This window comes from Rhinopithecus roxellana, chromosome 8 (genome assembly GCF_007565055.1).
Source record: "Rhinopithecus roxellana isolate Shanxi Qingling chromosome 8, ASM756505v1, whole genome shotgun sequence".
NCBI classification, from domain to species: Eukaryota; Metazoa; Chordata; class Mammalia; order Primates; family Cercopithecidae; genus Rhinopithecus; species Rhinopithecus roxellana.
This window is the reverse complement of record NC_044556.1, coordinates 36,371,039-36,392,333: the sequence shown is the minus strand read 5'-3', so window position 1 is coordinate 36,392,333 and position 21,295 is coordinate 36,371,039. Positions and strand designations below refer to the sequence as shown.

Below are 21,295 nucleotides of genomic sequence, written 5' to 3'. Positions count from 1 at the left end.
CAAAGGCAGACACAGAGAGGCTGGGCAGCAGGCCCTCAAGAGAGCTATCTTGAAGGCCCTGAGAAATACCAGGACAGTCTCAGCAGCTCTCAAAATGGGCATGCTTTCCTCTAAACCAGGTAGAGGAGTGGGGAGCAGTGGAAGGGGATGCCCCCAGGAGCCTCAGGGAAGGGGTGCCTGTTCAGGGAGAGATGAGAAGAGGCTCAGAAAATCTGACACTGGAGGAGGAGGAAAAGGAGGGCTTGGTTTCTGTTTAGCTCAGAGCCCATCCCAGAAGAAACATTGACAGCTGAATCAACAACTTCATCCTGTCCATCTCTGCCCTGTCCCTCTCCACCATCCAGGGTGCTCACAACACTGGCTCAGCTTCCTTGATTAGAATGAACAAGACAAACACTTTGGATTCTCTGGCAGACAGATGCTGAGACCAGCACTGGAGAAGAGAGGATATTGAGAACAAAGAGGGGAGCTTAGGAGGTAAAGCAGGAAACCCTGAGGCCCAGTGTGGTGGAGAGGGGAACCCTCTCAATACTGCCTTGTGAAGGAGAAGCAACATCTGGACCTAAGACCTAGCAGACAGCTGCCTCCACCACAGTAGCCCCTCCTGGTTCTTGGTGCCCTTCCCACATCCCCATCCTTGGGTGTTTACTGTATCAGGGCCAGGCATTGGGGCACATGTGGGACTTCTCTTTGGGCTTTTAACCCCTCTCTCCTCTACTAGGCCCTTTGCCTTCCACTGTCTTTCATTCAACCAAATCAGAGGTCATAACCTATTTCTGCCAAGTGATGGGTTGTGGAGGGTCTGAGGTGGTTCTGAGGCTACTTGTGGATGATAGGATTTAGCTACTGGTGCTGTCTCCTGAAGCAGCAGATAATTTAGTTTAATGAATTTGGACAGTTTGCTGGATCCGCCCACACAGTTCTACTCACCTTCCAAAATGCTTCCAAAATAGCACTAGCTGTTGCACAGAAGCCAAAAAGAAAGAAGAGAAAAGTAATAAATGACAAGGCCCCAGAGATTTCTGCCCTTTCAGAAAAGCCTGAATGAACTTTTCCAGAGAAATTGTAAGCCTAAAAAAAAGAAAAGATGCTTTTTGCTTTTTTTCTTTCTCGTGGAGGTGGAATCAGGCAAAGGTAGATGCCACAAAGCCGAGCACACACATGTAACGCGGAAGAAGCTGGTTACCTGGTTTTCATGGAAGTGACGTGGTGTTAAGAATGTACTTCAAATACACATTCCTTGACATCACTTATACACCCGGAGTCTCAGGTTATGCTCTCATCAAGGGCATCAGAGCAGCTCCTGGTGTTTGGTGCTCTAACAAGGTAACTCCAGAGACACAACCTGACCCTACAGCCTCCCATCACACACAGCTACACAGCTAGCAGACAAGCTCCCCTGCCACACGCGGGCACACATACACATACAGTCACACTAGGGAGACAACAAGCACCTCTACCACACACCGGCAGTGCCCCCCCACCAACCCCACAGTCACACCAGGGAGCAGACAAGCACCTCTGCCACATGGGGCACCCACAGTCCCCACGCTGCGCTGCCAGCCCTGTGGCCCAGACCGCATTCTCCAGGCCTGCGCTCAGAATGTTCTTCCCCCTCAGCCCCTCCCTGTGCACCACGTGCGCCGCAGCCAGCTGTTCCGTGGGCAGACCCTTCCGTGGGCTGACAGGTGATGATTACTGTTGCCAGCCCCACATTAGGAGAGAATTGAATGCGAGAGAGCCCCTGCCTGCCCCGGGCTCCCTATAATAGCGCCTTTGTGAGGTGCTTCACTGTCTTTCTTTCCCCTTCCTCATCAACCTACATCTGGAGCAGCTCTGCCTGAGGAGAAAAGAAGACAAAGGGAGGCTCACAGGGCCCTGACGGAGCCACCCCACCTGGGGCAGGAAGGAGGGCTGTGCTTTGGGGAGAAGGCCGTGCCCCTTCCCCGCACTTGGCTAGGGCAAATAACCAAGAGGACCCCCAGGGCTGCCTGAGGTGGACTCCTCATAAAAGCAGTGGATCCTGCCCATCAGCCAGCCTTGCCCCTGTGCACTGAGCATGCAGCAGTGAGGGTGAGGCTGGGGTGGGAGCCTGGTGCAGAAATCAGCAGATTCCTGGAGACTGGAGTCCAAAGCCCGGAGCCTTCCTCCTCCTCTCCCTTCTCCCTTCCCCAGATTACCCTCTGCAATCCAACACCAGAGGCCAGGGTATGGGCCAGAGAGAGTTAAGTTTCCAGAAGTCCTGACGGGTTCCGGCCAGGTTCAGGGCTGGAGCGGGTAGGTGAGGGTGATGAGGGTGGAGAGGAGGAAAGCAGGAATAGGCTGCGGACCGGGTAAGGCCAACATCTGGGACACGGTCACTGCCCCTCCTCCCTGCCCAAACCGCAGACGCTGTGGCAGCAGGAAAATCAGAGCAGTTTAGACCAAGAACGATTGTGCAACCTGGCCCTGCAGGAGCGCAACGCTGGAGGTGGGAGTGGAGAGGTCTGGGGTGCGGGGCACAGTCCACTTTAGAGGAGAAACTTCAGTTCTTACTAAAAACACAGGCAGGCATTCAGGGCTCTGGTTTCCACCCTAGACTGCAATGCAACTAACATCCATTTTGTAGTTCAAAGTCCTCTGAGAATCGGAATTGGAAGCTCTGCCCTGGGCCCCAGTGTCTCACAGTCAGAGGCACGGTGCCACTGAGGTTCTGGGATGGCTGCTGTGGATTGGCTGCTGTGGATGGCAGTGGGTGTGGAAGGAGGCCTTTCGCCCAGCCTCCTAAAGTGGCGGGATTCTGCCGATTCCCCCAGGCACCTCACTGTAAACTCTTCCTCAGCAAAGGGAGTCCAGCCAAGTCCTTAATATGACTCAAGGAGTGCAGATGGGTTGGGAGGGAGAAAATGGATGGTCGGGGGAAGTTTGATCTGAGGGCTACCCAAACAAACACAGGAGAGGAGTAGTGGATTTTCCTTTTAATGCAAAATGTTGCAATACAAAACAGTGTGGAGAAAGTCCTGTTCCTCAGGACACTGAAGGGAGGAGTGAGGAAGAGAGGGTAGAGCTGGACGTCCCCTCCTATTTCTCCCTCCCCAAGTCATTCTGAGGGCAAGAACACTGCTGCCTGCTCCTGGGGCCTGCCCCCATACAAGGTTAGCGCTCTGGGTCTGGGTCATCTTAGTCTGAAATTTGTCGACGTGGGGCAGGAGAGCAGGAGGGAACACTGAGGGTTTTGACTCTTTGAGCTCTACAAGGATTACTCAGGATCTGGAGTTCTGTATGAAACAAAGGAGCTGCAAGAATTTGATTGCCATTGGCTAAAAATGTAGAGGATTTGAGCCACAACTGGCCCACATTTGAAGAATGAGGAACAGGAAATTTAGTGGGGATATAATATAAATGTATGGGAGTAAGAAAGATGCAAAAACAAGGCTAGCTCCTCAAACCTCCTCCTCTTTCTTCCTCATCTCCAGCTTATAGACAATCTGGTAGCCATCATCCCAGGCATAGAGCTGGCGTTCTCGGGGATTATAGCGGAGGCTGGCATGGGCACCGTATCTGCGGGGAAAATAAGGGAGTGCTGCCCGTTCAGGGCTCAGGGTGCCGCTGGCATCAAAGGAGCACTGGATGCGGGCCCGACTGGCAGGACGGGTGTTATAGACGACATAGAGGGTCCCACAGATGACAAAGGCAGCCTCAGCATTCTCTCTGGGACATGGTGTGTCCCACTGCTGCTCTGTGTCCAGTGTCTGTGGATCTAACTTGGCCAGACACAAGTGCCTGTCATCCTCTCGGGTGGCATAGACAGCCCAAAGACCTTCCTCATCAGCTGCCAGGTCAATGTAGGTGTCTGCTGTCAGGCCGTATGGGGGAATCAACCCCTCTGCTGGGAATACTGAGCTGTCCACCACTGTCCGGTTTGCCAGGTGGAATTTGATGAGCTGCAAAGTGTTCTCCAGCTCACCACCCCCGCCAGGTCTTCCAGGAGGCCTCCGGGCAAAATAAAGAAAGCCACCATATACCAGCTGCCCTGTGCCTACCCAGGGAAAGGGCACCCGGACTCGGGAAGCTTTCCGGGCAGCCATGGCAAGGGTGAAGTCACGCAGCCTTGGGAAGACAAAGGCTGTGTCATTCTGTGTCCCATCTAACACGTAGATCTTCTCTGTTTGCCCCAGTGGATCCTTGGTCCATAGACCAGCTGGGCCACCAAATCGCTTCAGAATCTTCATTGATCTCACTTGAGAGATTGTGTAGCCACAGTCTGATGAGAAAAGCACAGGAAAAGGAAATAGAGGCAAGAATTAGATGCCTCCAGCAGGAACTCCCCCAGGGTAGGCGATCTGGAGAATAGTGAGCATTTGCCCAGTGGATGCCTCCACTCTTAGGGAGAATTGAGAAAGAGCGGGTACCACAGCAGCCTGGATCCCCAGAACCTCTCCTTAATAGACCTGGCATTACAGAGGTCTCCCTGAAACAGATTCCAGAAGACAGAGCCACAATGGACTGGGACAAAGAGAAAAAAAGAGTAAGAAGCAAGGAAGGAAGAGTATCGGTTCTGAGAGATTTAGGGACCTGCTTTCAGATCATTTACCTGTCACCATATCATACTTCTCATTTCTTCTTCCCTTGCCTCTGGTCCCAGGGCCTCCAGTCATCTTCTCATCTAACTCTACACAGGGCAGAGCTGGGTTCTGGGTCTCCAGATAGTCCACCTCCCGCTCCAGACGATCTACTCTCCCAGAGATGGTGTCAGCCTCAGTTCTGAGCGCCTCCCGCTCCTTCTCTGCCACCTCCAGCAGTGGCAGCATCTTGTTCTTGAAGTCCCGCAGCTCAGCAGCATGCCGACTACTCTGGTCCTGGCACTGGGCCAGCCGTTCCTGAAGGGATGAGGGATCAGGAGGGAGGCTGCAGGGTTACAACTCCCAGGCAGGGAGAGGCCCAACTCGGGAGTCAGGAATGGGAAAAAAAGAGAAAACTCAGCCAGGCTTCAATATCCCCTTCCATTCCTGCAGAAAAGGAAACCAGATGTGCAGAGGTGCTAAATGTGCAAAGAGCCTAGCTGAGATTCACCTAGGCCCCTACCCTGACTCCATGTCCTCCAGCCCATGTTCTCTGTGAGCAGTGCCACTGAGTCACCTGAGCCTCTAGGCAGGTCTAAGCGCATGAAGGTGTGAAGAGGTCTCTGTTCCCTTAGCAATTATCCTCTGGGAACTAAAATGCTACAGATCTCAACCTGTTAAAAAGACAGGGAATTATAGGTTCCCTGGGAACCTCCAACTTCAACAGAATTATCAGCTCCTCCGGAGATGCAGCCCCACAATCTTGGTTCTCGTTTCCACTCTGCCCCCTTCTTCTATCTAATCCCAGAGTTAAAACGCAAAAATCTATTTGCTTTGGAATTGTTCTATGTGGGGAAAGAGGAGGGCTTGTCATTCTGAAGGTCTTCTTATTATGGGAGAATTTTCTGTAGTCTTACAGAGCCCTTTCTTGTTATCCCCAGATCCCTAACAAACTGGTTGAACCAATAGACCTGGAATCCTTCTAGGCTGGGCTGGAAGAGAAAGGGGTCCCTCACCTCTAAAGCAGCTAGTCGGCGTTCCATGTACTCCACCAGGTGGTGCTGCTGTCCTTGAAGGGGTCCCGACCATGATAAAAGGAAGAAGATGAGGAGAGGGGTGCTGGGCCCCATGGCAGCCGGGAGAGTGGTGCCAGAGTAGAAGGAACTTACAGTCGGCCTCTTCCCCTCAAGCCTGAGGGTTAGCTTTGGAGGCGGGGTGGGGGCGGTGCCTTCTCTCTTTCTGATCTCTGGGTCTCTCTCACTACTCTGGAATGCTTTCAGTCTCTTTACAATCCCCACCCCCTCCTTTCCGCCAGGATTGATCAAACACAGATGGCCCCATTGCACAGCAGCCAGAAGCCTTAACCACCTCCCGCCTAGGCTGTAGGCTCCCCTGGAGGGGAAAGAGATGGAAACCCAAAGGCAGAGGCCTCTGGGCAGTCAAGCAGGGAAGCTAGCTGCAGGAAGCAGAGACCCCAGAGAAAACTCAGCGAACGCCATTCCTGTTTCAGGAAAGTTTCACCAGTGCTGACCTCTTAAGAAACTATCATCTTTCATTAATCCTTCCCTTCCCTGCAATGAGTGGGTTGTTTTCAGCCGTGTTCAGTAGAAGCTGGAAGCTGGGGAGGTGAGATTTGAGGGGAGGAAGCAGGAAAAAAAAAGGCCCAAGTGGTCAAGCCCAACTTAGTCTAAAGCTCATTGGCGCCACCTTGTGCTAAGCACCTAGTGTCATCTCTCATGATTAATATAGAAACTAAGGCTTAGACTTCACCCCACGAGGAAAATTTTCCACAAAAGCCAAATATATTGAATTTACAGGGGTTTTCACCACTAAAATGCAGATTTCCCCCAAGACTATCCAATTACTATTTTGGATAGGCTTGGGTTGGCTATGCAAATCTCTCTCTGATTTAGCCCAAGGAAGAAAATATAACTGAGATTTAAAAAAAAAAAAAAAAAAAAAAGAGGTCACTGAGAAGTTAGTAAATTAACTCTTGATTGTCTGGAAGGAAGGCTGACAGCAGCGCTGTTTTACATGGCTTTCCTTTGCTTGAAAGAGGCCAGGTATATTCTCTCACCAAAACTGAGGAGTGTTCAATGAGTTCACATTAATTTACTATACATTCATTTATTGCGGGGGGGGGACAGAATCTGAAATACATATACATGTATGTATGTGGTTGCAGTCTAAATCAGTGTATTCTGACCCCCTTACCACTGGGATAAAAGACTGTTGGTTATTTCTCTCGGTTGTGGTCCAAAAGGGTATTTCTGAGTGTTTCTCATTTCCATACCCCAACTAAGGCAGCAGGAGCATCCAAAATGAATTAATGGCCACCATAAGGTAGACATGGCCTGACACACAGGTCCAAAAAAAAATCAAATAGAGTATTTACTCAGAGACCTGCAGTCATTAATCCAAACAACCCCCTATTTATTTATCGGGAGAAATTCTACTCACTTTAGAATCAAGAGAATCTGATCAGAGAGGTTCCTTCTCTAAAAAGAACCATGACTCTTAACAGTACAGCTTGAAAGGAGGGGAAAAATAGCAGCTTCCTGTGGTGACTCATCTTTTCATTCTGCTACTGCTATTTGGCAAAATATACTAGGAAACAAAGCTTAATTAGCCTGTCTCAGATATCTTCTACCTCTTTCAAAGGGTCAGATCCAGATGATGTGAAGTAAGGGCCCTGGACACTGAATTCTTGGGAAGTATTCCCTGCCAAACCCTATTCATTTCCAGTATGGAGATTTGTATGAAGAATGAAATTGTCTCTAGTACTCTACTGATGCTCAAATATAATATGCTTAGCCACTTTCAAAGACGTCATTTATTGATCCCCTTTATATCCTATAACAGAAGTCAAAAACAGCCACGATTCAGAAAATTTACCCATTTTATTGATGCATTACAATTGCTCTACATTTTACCATATTATGTAGAAAATACTGAAAATACAAGCTACTTTGTAAAACCAAAGACAAACATTGAATCCAAAGATAAACTATGTTTTACACAATGGACCCTTTTCCCATAGTTAGTATTAAATTTTAAATATCTATTTCTTTTGTTAAAATGATTATTTTACATACTCCCTAAGTACATCTGCATTACAAACATAGCTCAGTAATTCTCAGAAACTATCTGTTTCTAGAGGCTTGTTGTAAAAGAAAGCGCACAACCAAAAAAAGGGAGAAAGCAAAAAAAGTTTAAATCACACACAATAACTAGCATATCAAATACATTTAATAAAGTAGGAATTCCATTGCAATATCAAGGATTCAAAGCAGAAATACTAACATTACATATAATGTACATATAATGTACTGCTACATGTAGTGAGATTATTTTTCAAGCTGAATTGAAACCACACATTATATAAAGTTTAGCAACAAACAACCATGTAGACATGCTGCACCATCTATCAGTTTAAAAAAAAAAAAAATCAAAATAGGAAGCAGGCTCGGGCCACTCCTGTCACTGAGAGGCAATTTCATTTCCTATCCTAAAACAAACCATCTCAACTAGTGAATTTTTGCATAATAATGCTGAATAAAACACACATTACTGTGCTTGCCTGGCCAAGGGCAGTCAAGCTTAGCCCCTCTAGTGGAGGACAATGGATGAGCAATCACAAAAGCAGGCTCAGAATGGCCAGAACTGTTTGAAATGGAGTTCTTATTCCTGGGGTTGGTATTTCAGCTGAGCACTGAAAATAATATCACCTCCTGAGAGCTATTAAAAACTCTGGAGTGACCAAGTGTCCCTATGAACCCAGAGTGGCTACACTGAACCCTTCCCCGCTTCTTCTCTCACCTGGAAAGGAAGAAGCTGGAAATGCAAGTTCGGAGAGAGGACTTAAAGCCTTAAGCTGGTTTGAGGTCAGGTCACTGTGACCCAGGCCAGCTGCTCACTAAATTCACTGGGCTTCCTCCCTTCCTGTCAGGGCCAACAATGTTAAGCCCCAGGGACAGAATCTAAAGCCACATTGAGCACATACATACACATTCAGCAGACACAGGTGGATTTTTATGTTGGAAAATCGGAAATGCCAGTTTGCAGACTAAGACTGAAAAATCTCTAAAGTTTTTAAAGCCACACACTGCTAGTCAAGTGATTAAGGTAACAATACAAGCTCTTGGTATTATCCTTTTCTGTGGAGTTTAGACTCCTATCTTAAGTGGTATCTGCTTATTGGACTGGGGGCAGGAATGTGGTTTGGTTTTGTTTCCTGCATCTCATTTCTTACAAAAACAACAAATCTTGTCCCTTATAGAAAAAAGGCAAGGAACAAAACAATTTGTCCTTTAGAAACCAGACCTGTGTTCCAACAAGAAAATCAGAATGTGCTTGGCAAAAAGGAGACACAAAGATCACAGATGTTGACCAGAAAACTGTATGACACTAGTGACAGAAATTATATAAACTGCTTGGCTATCTTGACCAATATAGTGCTGAAAACACAACTCAATATAATGATTTTTAAAAATAAAGAAAACACAACATGTTCCTGGTAGGCTGTACTGACTACCTGCCCCATCTTGGAAGCCCTTACTCCTTACAATGAAGAAACTCCAAATACTTTGACAGCTCCTCGGTGTTCAACCTGGTACAGAGCTGGCTGACCAGGCTCCATGAAATCTCCCATCTCCATTCTGCACCTCCTTGACACCATCTCTATCTACATAGAACCAGTCCTAAAATTATATCTCAAATATATCATTTTCAATTCAGATGGAACACACCTGTATTTTAGGATTAACCTTCTTTCCCCAAATCCTTTATGGGCAGGAATGTCCCCATCCCCAGTACCTTCTACTTGACCCAGATCCATGCAGGAGCTGAGAGTACCAGGACAATTTCACAGCTTGAAGGGCCCCAAGACTCTACAAGCTGTTAAAAAAGAAACCTCAAAAGCCTCAGTGACTCAACAGGCTTTGGTTCCTTCTCTATATTCTTCACCAGCTAAGAAACCTTTCTGTGAGCTCCTTGTCACCAGCGGCACCACAAAACTCCTCCTCATAGTGTGGGGACACGGTAAGCAATACAATAGGCTCTTTGGTATAAACTCATCTGTTATACGTTTTTTCAACAAGCAAATATTTTACTAGGAATGTCAACTATTTGCAGGAAGGACTGCCACATGGGAAAAGGAAAAAAAAAAATCATTCTAAAAGTGATTGCACATACTTTAAAAGAATGCATATTTAATATTGGCTTGACTCCTCTCACCTGCTTCCTGAATTCTCACAGAAGCAAGGTAGCAATGCACAGTGAGAGAGCCACATGGGAAAATGCTTCTGTGAGAACTCAGCTGAGAATCCAAAATGGAAAGGGGTAGAGGTGGTGGTAAAGGAGAAAAGCTGCTGTTTTTATTTTTCAATGTTGGCAGGGAAACTGAGAACAATGCATTTACACAACACAGCTACTAATCCTGTTCTGATAAATCCCGTGAACAACTTAGGGTCCCCGGGGGCTTGCTGGTCCATCCTAAGGCAAGCTCACTGTAAACTCTATTAACCACTACATTATCATATAAGGCACTACAATAAGGGAAGGAGGGAGAAAAGGAAGGAAGAGACACACACTGAAAAACTCCTCACCAGACACACCTGTGCAAAACAATTCCAAGGGTCTCCTCTCCTTGCAGGCAATGCCCCTGCTCATTCAGCACTACAGTAATATGCTCTAATATAATTGCAATTAGTTCACATACATTCCAACAAGTATCAGTTCATTTTGGTTTAAATACAACGGAGACATCAATCCATCTCCCGGATAACACTGGAGGATCACATACACACTAAGTACACAATTCAAGTGTAATCACTACACATTTGATTACAAATAACATTTTGGGTTAGCAGGAAAAATTGCTTGTTATATTTTTCTAATCAATATGTACATATTTAATTATGTAAAATATTAAAACACCACCATTACAAAACTTCTAAAATATTTTTAAATTCAGTAATAAATTTTTAAAATATTTTTTGCAATTCCTACATGCACTTATTGTATAAGTCTTAATAAGAGAGCATTCAATTTGCTGCTGGCATACAAAGGAAGCTACTTTAAAGTATAAAAGCTATACACAAGAAATGTTCTTATCTGGTTTCAGGTTTTTTTAGCTTTCTCCCCAAACAAATCACATAAAACAGAAGGGAGAGATGAGCAAAACACAGAGGTGTAATATTGAAAATTCATACTAATCTTTAGGCAAAGCTCATCAATGCCAGTATCTCATAACAGACAGAGATTTTGCATATAATAAAACAACCATCACCATATAATAATAACCACCTTAATGGCTTTTACAATAAAAAAATTTAAGCTGAATCAGAGAGAGAAAGACTTTTAAAAAATAATTTAAAAAAGAATTCATGGTGCTTCATTTAAAAAGAATACTTGGTGTTTTCACACAGATATGGATTCTCTCACATTTAGTTACCAGCAAATGGTGAGCTGCCTTTTAAACACTACTTTATAACACACACAGGAGCAATTGAGAGAATCCCAATAGTAACATAGAGTAATACGTAACCAGTTTTGCAAAAATAACAATTACCCATTAAGTATAATATGACATTAAAACAAAACTGAAACTCTGTAAGTTTAAATGTCCAATAAACAAAGATGAGATTTTGAGGAGAAATGCCTGATAGTAAAAATACAGACTTGTGTAAGCTGCTTTTAAAATAAAATAGGCAAGTAAGTCTGAGTTTATAAACAAAAAGTAATGATTTTTCTTTTCTTGTCATCAGATTTCAACTCCTTCTATCAGCATTTTTCCTGACCAGCAATCACAATAACACAAAACGAAATAAAGAGGGGCTTCACTTGTTTTTAAAAGCATTTATAGAAATCAAGTCAGAGAGACAAAATATTTTTCAGAGGGTAACTTCACAACAATCTCTCTTCCTTGGTAACTGCAGAAGATGGGCATCTGAACTCTTCCAAGTACCAAAATTGCTGTCACAAAAATAAAGAATTTAAAAATAGGGCAAACTTTGGGAGACTACAACAATGCAGTCAACACTGAGACAGGTTCCCCCAGAGAAAAACTTTCTGCTTCAGTGGGCCCCTGCAGAACAAGTTGCTGGCTAAGAAGTTTCAAGAGGGTAAAGGAGGATCTCACCATAGCCCAATATTAAGAACTCAGGGCCAGGAGAAGGTAGCCATGACTCCTCCTCCCTCATGCTCACCAACTATAAGTAGGAATACTGGCTGATCTTGGTAGGACTCAGCGGGTATCCAGTGTAAATTGTTGAGCCTCGGGAAGACCCAATGTAGGATTGGGTGGCAAACTGGTGTTGGTACTGAGCAGGGGCCACGCTGGCAGAAGTGAGGAGGCTGGGCCCAACACTGACAGGGACCTGGTGCACCAAAGTGCTAGGGTGAGTGGTATAGGCTGCAGCATGCCTTGAGGAACCCTGTGGGGAGAAAAGATGAGCAATGGAGCTGGTTGAGCCCAGTGCAGCAGCAGAAGTGGGGGCAGCATACGTATACAGATGAGCCTGGCTTGGCAGGTGAGCAGGCGCTGGGGCAAGGTGTGGGTGCCCCGTAGAGTGTAGCGGGCTGCCATGCTGGAAGGTGTAGGGGGCTTGGGAGAGAGGGGCCACAAACGCCTGCTGCCTGCGGGGGGCTGGGTTGCTGCTTCTCTCCTGTGAGGTTGGAGCCGCCGATGACTGCTGGTTCTGGAAGAAAGAAGGAAGTGAGGAATCTTGAGGTCACTCTGGTTCAGGGCACGAAAGGCCAAGTTAAGAGCTCAGGTCCTGACTTGTACTGTTTCCGAATGGGTACAGCACATAATCTCCCAGACTGGCATTGAATGCTGTCAGAAATCAGCCACCCCTCCTTCTGCCTCTTAGCAAGATAGATCCTAACCTGGCTCAGGTAGCAGCAGTTTGCTTGTAAGTATGACAGGAAGAGGGAGAATCAAGAGACCACAGGATTCCCCACTCCTGCAATTTAATAACTGGTGACTCAACTCACCCTATTCTGGCATCAGTAAATTTGAATTTTTCCTAACCTTTATTTCTTACCATTGCTTTCTTTTGTTCTTCTCCTCTAAGTTCTTCATACCCCTCTTGAAATGTGGAGCCTAAAATACATACACTAACTCAAACTTACATTTTCACTTGCATGTGCTCTCTCTCACACACCCTCATATTGAACTTTCTCACTACTGGTGGACATCATACAAGCACTCGAATTTTAGCCTCTAAGAATGAACACAAATAAGGTAATGAAAGAAGTAGAAGGGTGGGTTGGGGCAGGGGGTGTTCGGAGAGTGGGGAAGTCCCAAATCCCAGACTTCTAGCAACAAGCAGGACCTAGAACCAGTTGAATTTGGTGGCCAGTGAGCTTTTCAGTCTCTTGACTCAAGTAAACAAGGTAAGGATCAGCTTACTCACGGCCTGGGGGATAAAGAGAATCTGATCTCAAAGCATATGCCTATCACAGACATGGTTAAACTTCCCAGGCTCTTTCTAAATCCCAGACGTTTCTCTAACTTTCCAGGGTAGACTTAGGGAGGTTTGATGGAAAACCTAGAATGTACATCCTGAACACAAAGAGTGAATGATGAGATGCAGCACATGCGGTACGACGTAAGCCACAGAACACAAAATTATTTGACACAAAAGGGGCTTCATTTGGCTTTATTCAGCATCCAGCCAGAAGCAGGGTTCTCCAGAAAGTAACAACAGTGCAGGGCCCAAAGAGAAGGCAGTAGCCCGTAGCGCTTACCTGGCTAAGGTTGAGTGGCTGTGCTGCACCGGTCCCCCCGCGTTGAGCTCGATACCCTGTGGGGGTGATACAGCATCCAGATGACTGCCCACTCACTGAAGCTACTGGCTTGGTCTTATTGCTCAGGAGACCTAAAAAAGCATCAGGCTTAATAGTTATGAGTAGACATCACTGAGCTAACCTCAGATGGCATCATATTAATTAGTCCACATTTGTATGTAGTTTGCAAGCATTAAGGTCTCATGTATGTCTTACTTCCTCAATTCTATTTATCCCAGAAGAAAATAACCTGTATCACCCATTTCTTTTCTGTCTTGGCACAAATCTCCACATAGGAGATTTGTTCACTTAAATCAATATTATAAATATTATAACTATAATCTCTTTGTTATATACAAGGAAGGACTGGAAATACAAATATGCTAAGACACCGTCCCTCTCTCTAAGAGTTTATAGTTTTATGTAGGAAGGGATTCAACAAGCACAGAAATGACAATATGAAGCTGAGAAAGCTATTGGCAATTCTTAGGATATTAAAGTGTCAAGAGGGTTTAAAAGAAGGCAAAATTATATCTCGGGCACTTACTGTCTTCAAATTCTAAGAAATTACAGGACAGCTGAATGTGAAATTTTGCTTGCTTCTGTGTTCCCATTAGGAAAACCAGAGCATCCATTCAGTGTTTCATGTGATAGCCTATATTCTCTGGACCCAAGAGCGCATGGAGGTCCTAATAATTCTGTTCAGTAGCCTGGCATCAGGAAGCTTTCTCCCTTGTCTGCAATGGGACAACTGTCTACTTCTGAAAAGAATCACACAGAGGTGTAACACAATACCCTCAAATTATAACCCTGTTTATGTCTATGGCAGTAAGATAATACATAATAAAACATAATTTTTACAGGTATGGCCCAGGTTTATGTTGATACCTAAACTTCACCAACCCCTTTCTTGGTATGAAGTTGTCACTGAAAAGCAGCTGCCTTGACAAGACTACATTGCCTGGGCTCACTTGCATCTAGGTGGAGCCATGTGAGAAGTATTCACTATTTCCACTTATTTCCAGGCTAAAGAGATTAAACCATGTGTGTGCCTCCTTCAAACTTTCTCCTTCTGACTGGATGCTCAGGAATCAAACACTTGTACCAAGAAGTTATATGAGAGAGAAGTAAAATTCTACTATGTTATGCTACAAAAATCTAGGATTTGTTACTGCAGCTACTATTACCCAACTAACACAATAACTGAACCAGGGAGCCTAAGTCCAGTATGTATCAGAGCAAAGAAGATGGAAGTCATTGGGTTGGTAATAGAACCAACAAAAGCATCACTGCTATGACACTGGGTGAGAAAAAAAATCTAAAGAATATAACTGTTTTCCAAAACACTTTTGTAGTCATTTTCAGTATTATCAAGTCCTGTCTACATCTCGATTGCCAAATTCAAATCATCTATGGCAAACCTAATTGCCTAATACTTCTGGCAATATCACACGTCTTGTCTGCTTTCTCCCATCAGCACTGAATGTGTTTCTGAGACTACAATCTCATTTGTGCATTAATCCAAGCAAAATAAACACAGGAAGATAAAGTGATGGCCAAAAATAATTTCCCATTGTGCAGGGAACTGATTTCTGAATTAAGGACTCTTTAAGAATGTCTAAACCACTGGTCTCTACCACTGACATAAGTGGATTATGGCAAAATATTTAAGCATACACACATCAAAGGAGAATTCAACTCAAGTTGTGAAGATACACTTACCTGAGGCCTGGGTTGCTACAGTGCAGTCACCAAGCTGAGTTTTCAGTGGAGGCACAATGATGGTGCGGGTGCCAGTGCCATCTGCCACAACTCTGCCAGGCCCCTCCAAAACGGGTCCACTATTGCCTCGGAGAGCACTCAGGGTATCAGTGGAATAAGGGCTGCTCAAAGAAGAGTCAGAGTCTGGAGAATCATTGACAGTGACATAACTGATGACATTAGACCTTGGCTTCAGGCTAGAGCTGAGGAAAAGAAAAATACATGAAAATTGAATTGTTCTTTTTTGTGTGTGTGACAGGGTCTTGTTCTGTCACCCAGGCTGGAGTGCAGTGGAGTGATCACAGTTTGCTGCAACCTCAACCTCCTGGGCTCAAGCTATCCTCCCATCTTAGCCTCCCGAGTAGCTGGGACTACAGGTGTGTACCACCATGCCCAACTGTTTTTATCTTTTGTAGTGATGAGATCTCACAATGTTTCCCAGGCTGGTCACAAATTCCTGGGCTCAAGTGACTTCCTGCTTTGGCCTCCCAAAGTGCTAGGATTACAGGCATGCGCCACCATACCGAGCTTCAATTGCCCTTTTAAGCAATGTTTCTTAGATGATCTGTCTCTGGTTCTCCCATGATAACAATGATGATAAAGATGGTAATAATAAAGGTAATATTAGCAGCAGTTAACTTCTGAGTACTTACGTATCAAGCACTACTCTCATGCTCTACATACATCTCACTGAATCCTTACAACAATCCTATGAAGTAGGTACTATTAACACCATTTTGCAGATGAGGGAACTAAAGAATAGGGAGATGAGGAACTTGCCCAGGGTCACACAAGAAGTGATGAGTGGTGAAGACAGGATTCAGACCCAGGACAGAATGACTTCAGAGTCCACACCTCTAACACCTCCTGTATATTGCTTCTACCATCTTACAATTGGTCCTTTTGAACTAACAGGCTCTAAATTCATTCGAAATTTTCTCTTCCAAGTTCACTTAAACTTCATTTACGTATGACTCTGTAAAGTCTCCTAAGTTACTTTCATGTGTGAATCCTACCTTCTCAGGTAAAAGCAAGAGATCATTCCCTCTTCTGTATGCCCAACACCAAAAGCCCCATCGAAGGCTATGCTTCCAAAATACCTTTTTCTTCGGCCCTTTTTTTGGGGTGGGGGTGGAAGGGGATGCAGTCTTGCTCTGTCACTCAGGCTGGAGTACAGTGGCACGATCTCAGCTCACTGAAACCTCTGCCTCCTGGGTTCAAGTGATTCTCCTGCCTCAGCCTCCCTAGTAGCTGGGATACAAACATGTGCTACCACGCTCTGCTAATTTTTGTATGTTGAATAGAGACAGGGTGTTGCCATGTTGGCCAGGCTGGTCTTGAACTCCTGACCTCCGGTGATCTTCTGGCTTCAAGCTCCCAAAGTGCTGGGATTACAGGCGTGAGCCACCGTGCCCTGCTGGTCCTTTCTTTCACAGGCCAAACTGGGCCCACTTGCCTGAAGCCAACAGTCTAAGACCAACAGAGCCAGGAACCGTTCACTTATCTTACCTACTGGGCTTGTATTTGTTGTCCTCTTCCTCATCAGTGTCACTTCGGATAGTGATGACACTCACAGGAGGGCTGGGAGTATCTGGAATGATGATGGGCTGATGCTGATCCTGGACAGGGACTAAGGAATTATAAGAAGATGTGGTGCGAAGGGGACTGCTCCCAACCAGAGAATAGACTTGGGAAGGCAGAACATCTAGAGAGGACCTGTAGGAAAAGTTCACATGGAAAGATGATTCAGTCCTTGGCCTTCCAAATTGTACATCTTTTCCCCAGACTGCTTTCCAATTTACTCGTTGATTCCTTTTTACATAATCATTAAGCAAATACATTTAACTATACAAGTTCCAATGAAAATAAGCACCATGCTGGCAAGAGTTTCCAGGGACAAGAACACCAAAATACAAAAGACATTTTACTTTTATGAGTCCTTTATCCCAGGACTAAATTTCACTCTGTAAAGTAAAATAAAAACATCATAAAATGCCCCAGATTCAAAGTGGCAGCAGAGAGAAAGGACCATCATAACCAGGACACACCTGGTGTACATGTGCAGATGAAATGATTTGCTCTTCCTCAATTTGGCAGCGACTTGCTGCTTCATATCTATATGATATGTCTATAAAATATTCCAAATGCAAGGCAACATATCTCTCAAATTGGCACAGTTTTAACTATCAGCTGTAACACAGACTCACTTGGAAGAGACTGGAGCTGACTGCTTATTCTTCTTCGAAGGGAGGGAACTGGATTGCTGTTGTCTGACAACATGAGCAACACCAACATTCAGAGGCTGAGCAGTGGCCAATGTCACATGGTTAGTCAGCAAGGATGGCTGCTGCATGATAGTGCTGTACTGGTTGCCATGAGAGTGGGCATTCCTGTACCAACAGAAAGAAAGAGAGAAGAGTGAATTCCAAAACCAATGAAGAATCAGGACCAAAGAGACATCAAAAGCAATTAGCCAAAATGCAGCTGCATTTATTTTTTCAAAGTTGAGTACCTACCATCTGATAAGGGATTAATAACCAGAATATATAAGCAGCTCAAACAACTCTATGGAAAAAAAAATCTAATAATACGATCAAAAAATGGGCAAAATATTTGAATAGACATTTTCCAAAAGATGACTTACAAATGACAAACGGGCATATGAAAAGGTGCTCAACATCTCTGATCATTAGAGAAATGCAGATCAAAACTGCAATAAGATATTATCTCACCCCAGTTAAAATGGCTTATATCCAAACGACAAGCAATAATAAATGCTGCCAAGGATATGGAGAAAAGGGAACAACTGTACACAGTAGGAATGTTAAGTTAGTACAACTATTATGAAGAACAGTTTGGAGGCTCCTGTAAAAACTAAAAATTGAGCTACCATACGATCCAGCAATCCCACTGCTGGGTATATACCCAAAAGAAAGGAAATAAGTATATCAAAGAGATATCTGCACTCCTATGTTGCAGCACTGTTCACAGTAAGATTTGGAAGAAGCCTAAGTGTCCATCAACAGATGAACGGATAAAGAAAATGTGGTACATATACACAATGGAGTACTATTCAGCCACAAAAAGAATAAGATCCTGTCATTTGCAACAACATGGATGGAACTCAAGTTCATTAAGTGAAATAAACCAGACACAGAAAGACAAACCACATGTTCTCACTTATTTATGAGATCTAAAAATCAAAACAATTTAATTCATGGACATAGAGAGTAGGATGGTTACCAGAGGCTGGTAAGAGTAGTAGAGGGTTAGTGAGGAGGTAGGGATGGTTAATGGGCACAAAAAAAAAAAAAAAAAAGAATAAGACCTACTATTTGATAGCACAATAGGTGACTACAGTCAGTAATAACTTAATTGTACATTTTAAAATGACTTAAAGAGTGTAACTGGATTGTTTGTAACTCAAAGGATAAACGCTTGAGGGGATGGACACCCTATTCTCCATGATGTACTTATTTCACATTGCATGCCTGTGTCAAAATATCTCATGTACCCCATAAACATACATACCTACTATGTAACCATAAAAATTTAAAAAAAGAAAAAAGGATTTTCATTATAAAAAATAAAGTTGGGGACCTAGATTATCAGGCTTTAGGATCTCACTGTATGGTTTCTAATCACTTAAGACTCTCTTTAAAAAATCTAGAAGAAATGATTCTTAAGAACCTATTGCTTTCCTATATTCAAAGTTTTCTTATAACACCGTCTCCTAGCCTGATACGGGTTCTTAAAGGATTCCAACAGAGTCAAATTTTCCTTTATTTTCTTACTAGTCTCTCCTTATTATCAAGTGCTCCCACCCTATGGGATCTGCCCTTACAAATGTCCCAGAGTAACACAGAACACTTGCCTCCAGTCGGCTAGCTGCTGGCCACTCCCCATGGCCTCTGGAATCATTGCTGTGGGCTGCACAGAGTTGTGTAGAGCTACCCCAGGCAACTGTTGCCAAGTTGAAGGCAGGAGAATTTGCTGAGTCCCTCCAGGCCACGCCTGCTGTAAGGAAACACACACAAAAAACATACAGACTTGATTCATTCTTGGCTTTTTCTTCTGTTTTTTTAAAGAAAGAAAAATTCATATCTTAAAAGAAGTTGTTTGTAGATTGTTAACTTGCAGAGATTAAAAAAGAAAGGTCAGAGGGGCTCAAAGTTACAAGTCTTATGAATGGGGAAAGAAAACATACTGCTTTCTTTCACCCACCCCCATAACCTGACCACCTTGGTATTAAAGAAAAGAAGATCCCTGCGGTTAAGAGCTCCTATTATACTGTAGAGAAAAGGAGTCCGAAGGTTCAGAGATAAGAGCTGGTTAAATGCTGGAGTTTCATTTTTGCAAAAATTCTAAAATATATCCCTAGAAAGAGTTAAGAGGACTCCCTGGAGATTAAAAATTTTTTAATCTGACTGCCAATCAGATAAGATATCAGATCAATTCAACCCATAAAACAAAGGGCAGAGCTGTTCCCTTTTTTCAAAGGGTAGTACTTGGAAAATGGAGCCAGATGTGGATGACCAAAGGCCTAATCCTTTTGGGAAAAAAAATCTTACGCCAGCAAGAAAAAGCTAACTTCATCATTTATAGCCACATAATAGAATTTCAAAATAAGGTTAAAAGTAAGATGTTTGTGAAATAGATGCAGAAAGCATCATACTTTGTTTCTAATAGTTACCTAAAATATGTTTTTATGTATCCTTTGCAGGAATATTTCCACATAAAAACTAATCACTACAAGAAAATGCATGATTTCTAGTTTTTAAAAAGCCATGTCACTTGCAATAAACAGAGCAACAAATGTTTTCTGTACTTCTTCCTCACAGAAATTCTGGCATTTTTTGAAAAAAAAAATGGAAACAGATTTGGAAGTTTCCTTTTTAAACTTGAATTTTGCAGTACGATTACCTACAATGCCTGGGTACATATGGTTCTGTTTCTTGAATTTCAAATTGCAAGGCCATCAACACACTGTTTTAAAAATATTTCTGCAAGTAACAGATCCACTCGTTACAAATACTGGTTCCAAACAAGAAGCCTTCAAAGCAGAGAAACTGCAAACACATCTGCTACCATAAGCAGAATTTAAAACAAAACAAAACAAAACAAAAAATAAAAGAAGTATGTTAAGTCACACCATGCGTCTTTCCATAAGCCAACACCTGCACAAGACAAAGCATGTAGTTTAATACAAAGCAAGAAATAACATTCCAACGTGAGGCAGAAATCTGGCGTTCCAAGCGACGAACTGTTTTGACAGAGGAAGAACAAAAATATGCAAAGCTTAGCAAATGGCTAGTGCAAACTTAAGAGAAGCAGCAAAGGAGAAGTGTCAACTAGCATTCCAACCTCGAAACTACAGATGAGTGAGTTAAAACCAGCGGCTTGGATCAATCAAGCTGGAAATATACCTGACTCCCTCACACTCAGGTTTTATGCTCACAAGAAAATTAATCTGGAAGTGACAAAGACTTTTAAACTGAAAACCAAATTCCAACCAAAGTATGTTTCTGGAAGTGTTTTCACTCACATGAATAGTTAAGAAACAACAAATGAAATTAAAGCAACTTTGAAAACAGAGAAATAACAGGATTCAATAGTGCCTTTCAGGTTTTTGGATGCTTACCTAATTTTAAATTTCAAATGATAAAATGCTGGATATCCAATAAACAATTCTAACTCCCCAAATAAACCAAAACACATCCAAAAAATCACTCTTAAGGTTACAAATCCTGAAACACACCTCAAAGTCTTGTTTTTTTCTATCTCTAAGTCCAATACTACAACTGCAGCTATATTAAGTAACTATTCCCCATGACTTTTAATAACAAAGATATTGTATTTGCATATGTATTTGCATAGTTTGTTGGCCATACTTTCAACGTTTGTATAAAAACCTATTTGTAAAATAATTAATTCCTCCCAAAACTCCTAAAAATGTGTTCACTTTTAATTTCAACCAACAATATGACCTCCAATATGATATACATTCTAAAGGGAATATCTTTAAATGTAAGATATAAGCTGCCACTGATCCTGAGTGGCAAAAAGAGCTATCTTCATGTGTCCATAGAAAGATGGTTAATATCAACTGATAAAGCAATAAATTAAGAGCATCTCAAGCATTTCCACATGCAGAAAAGTTTTAGAACCTTAAAACAGCAAGAAAAGGAGAAAGCTACCTT

General features: G+C 43.4%; 2 protein-coding genes across 3 annotated transcripts in view; both read right to left on the bottom strand.

The window, feature by feature from the left end:
• Positions 1–2,939: 2,939 nt before the first annotated feature.
• On the bottom strand, positions 2,940–5,796 carry OLFML3 (olfactomedin like 3). Its single transcript, XM_010371974.1, has 3 exons — positions 5,558–5,796; positions 4,574–4,859; positions 2,940–4,243 (listed from the first exon to the last, which is right to left on the bottom strand). The coding sequence occupies exons 1-3, from the start codon at positions 5,669–5,671 to the stop codon at positions 3,423–3,425; spliced, it is 1,221 nt and encodes a 406-aa protein (XP_010370276.1). The 5' UTR covers positions 5,672–5,796; the 3' UTR covers positions 2,940–3,422.
• A 1,626-nt stretch (positions 5,797–7,422) lies between these two features.
• The window catches only part of HIPK1 (homeodomain interacting protein kinase 1), a 48,662-nt gene continuing 34,789 nt past the window's right edge, over positions 7,423–21,295 (bottom strand). Inside the window, exons 11-16 of one of the 2 annotated variants that reach the window (XM_010371975.2) lie at positions 18,970–19,112; positions 17,303–17,485; positions 16,605–16,811; positions 15,057–15,298; positions 13,296–13,426; positions 7,423–12,241 (exon numbers count right to left, since the gene is read on the bottom strand). In XM_010371975.2, the coding sequence (XP_010370277.2) occupies positions 11,753–12,241; positions 13,296–13,426; positions 15,057–15,298; positions 16,605–16,811; positions 17,303–17,485; positions 18,970–19,112 (1,395 nt within the window). In that variant the 3' untranslated portion in view covers positions 7,423–11,752. The remainder of the gene's footprint in view (positions 12,242–13,295; positions 13,427–15,056; positions 15,299–16,604; positions 16,812–17,302; positions 17,486–18,969; positions 19,113–21,295) is intronic. The other variant, XM_010371976.2, reaches the window with a different exon arrangement.

Coding starts and splice junctions, on each gene's coding strand:
- OLFML3 (XM_010371974.1), bottom strand. CDS start 5,671: ATGGGGCCCAGCACCCCTCTCCTCATCTTCTTCCTTTTATCATGGTCG. Junction 4,860..5,557: donor GCCGACTAGCTGCTTTAGAG/GTGAGGGACCCC, acceptor TCATCCCTTCAG/GAACGGCTGGCCCAGTGCCA. Junction 4,244..4,573: donor GAAGTATGATATGGTGACAG/GTAAATGATCTG, acceptor TTTTCTCATCAG/ACTGTGGCTACACAATCTCT.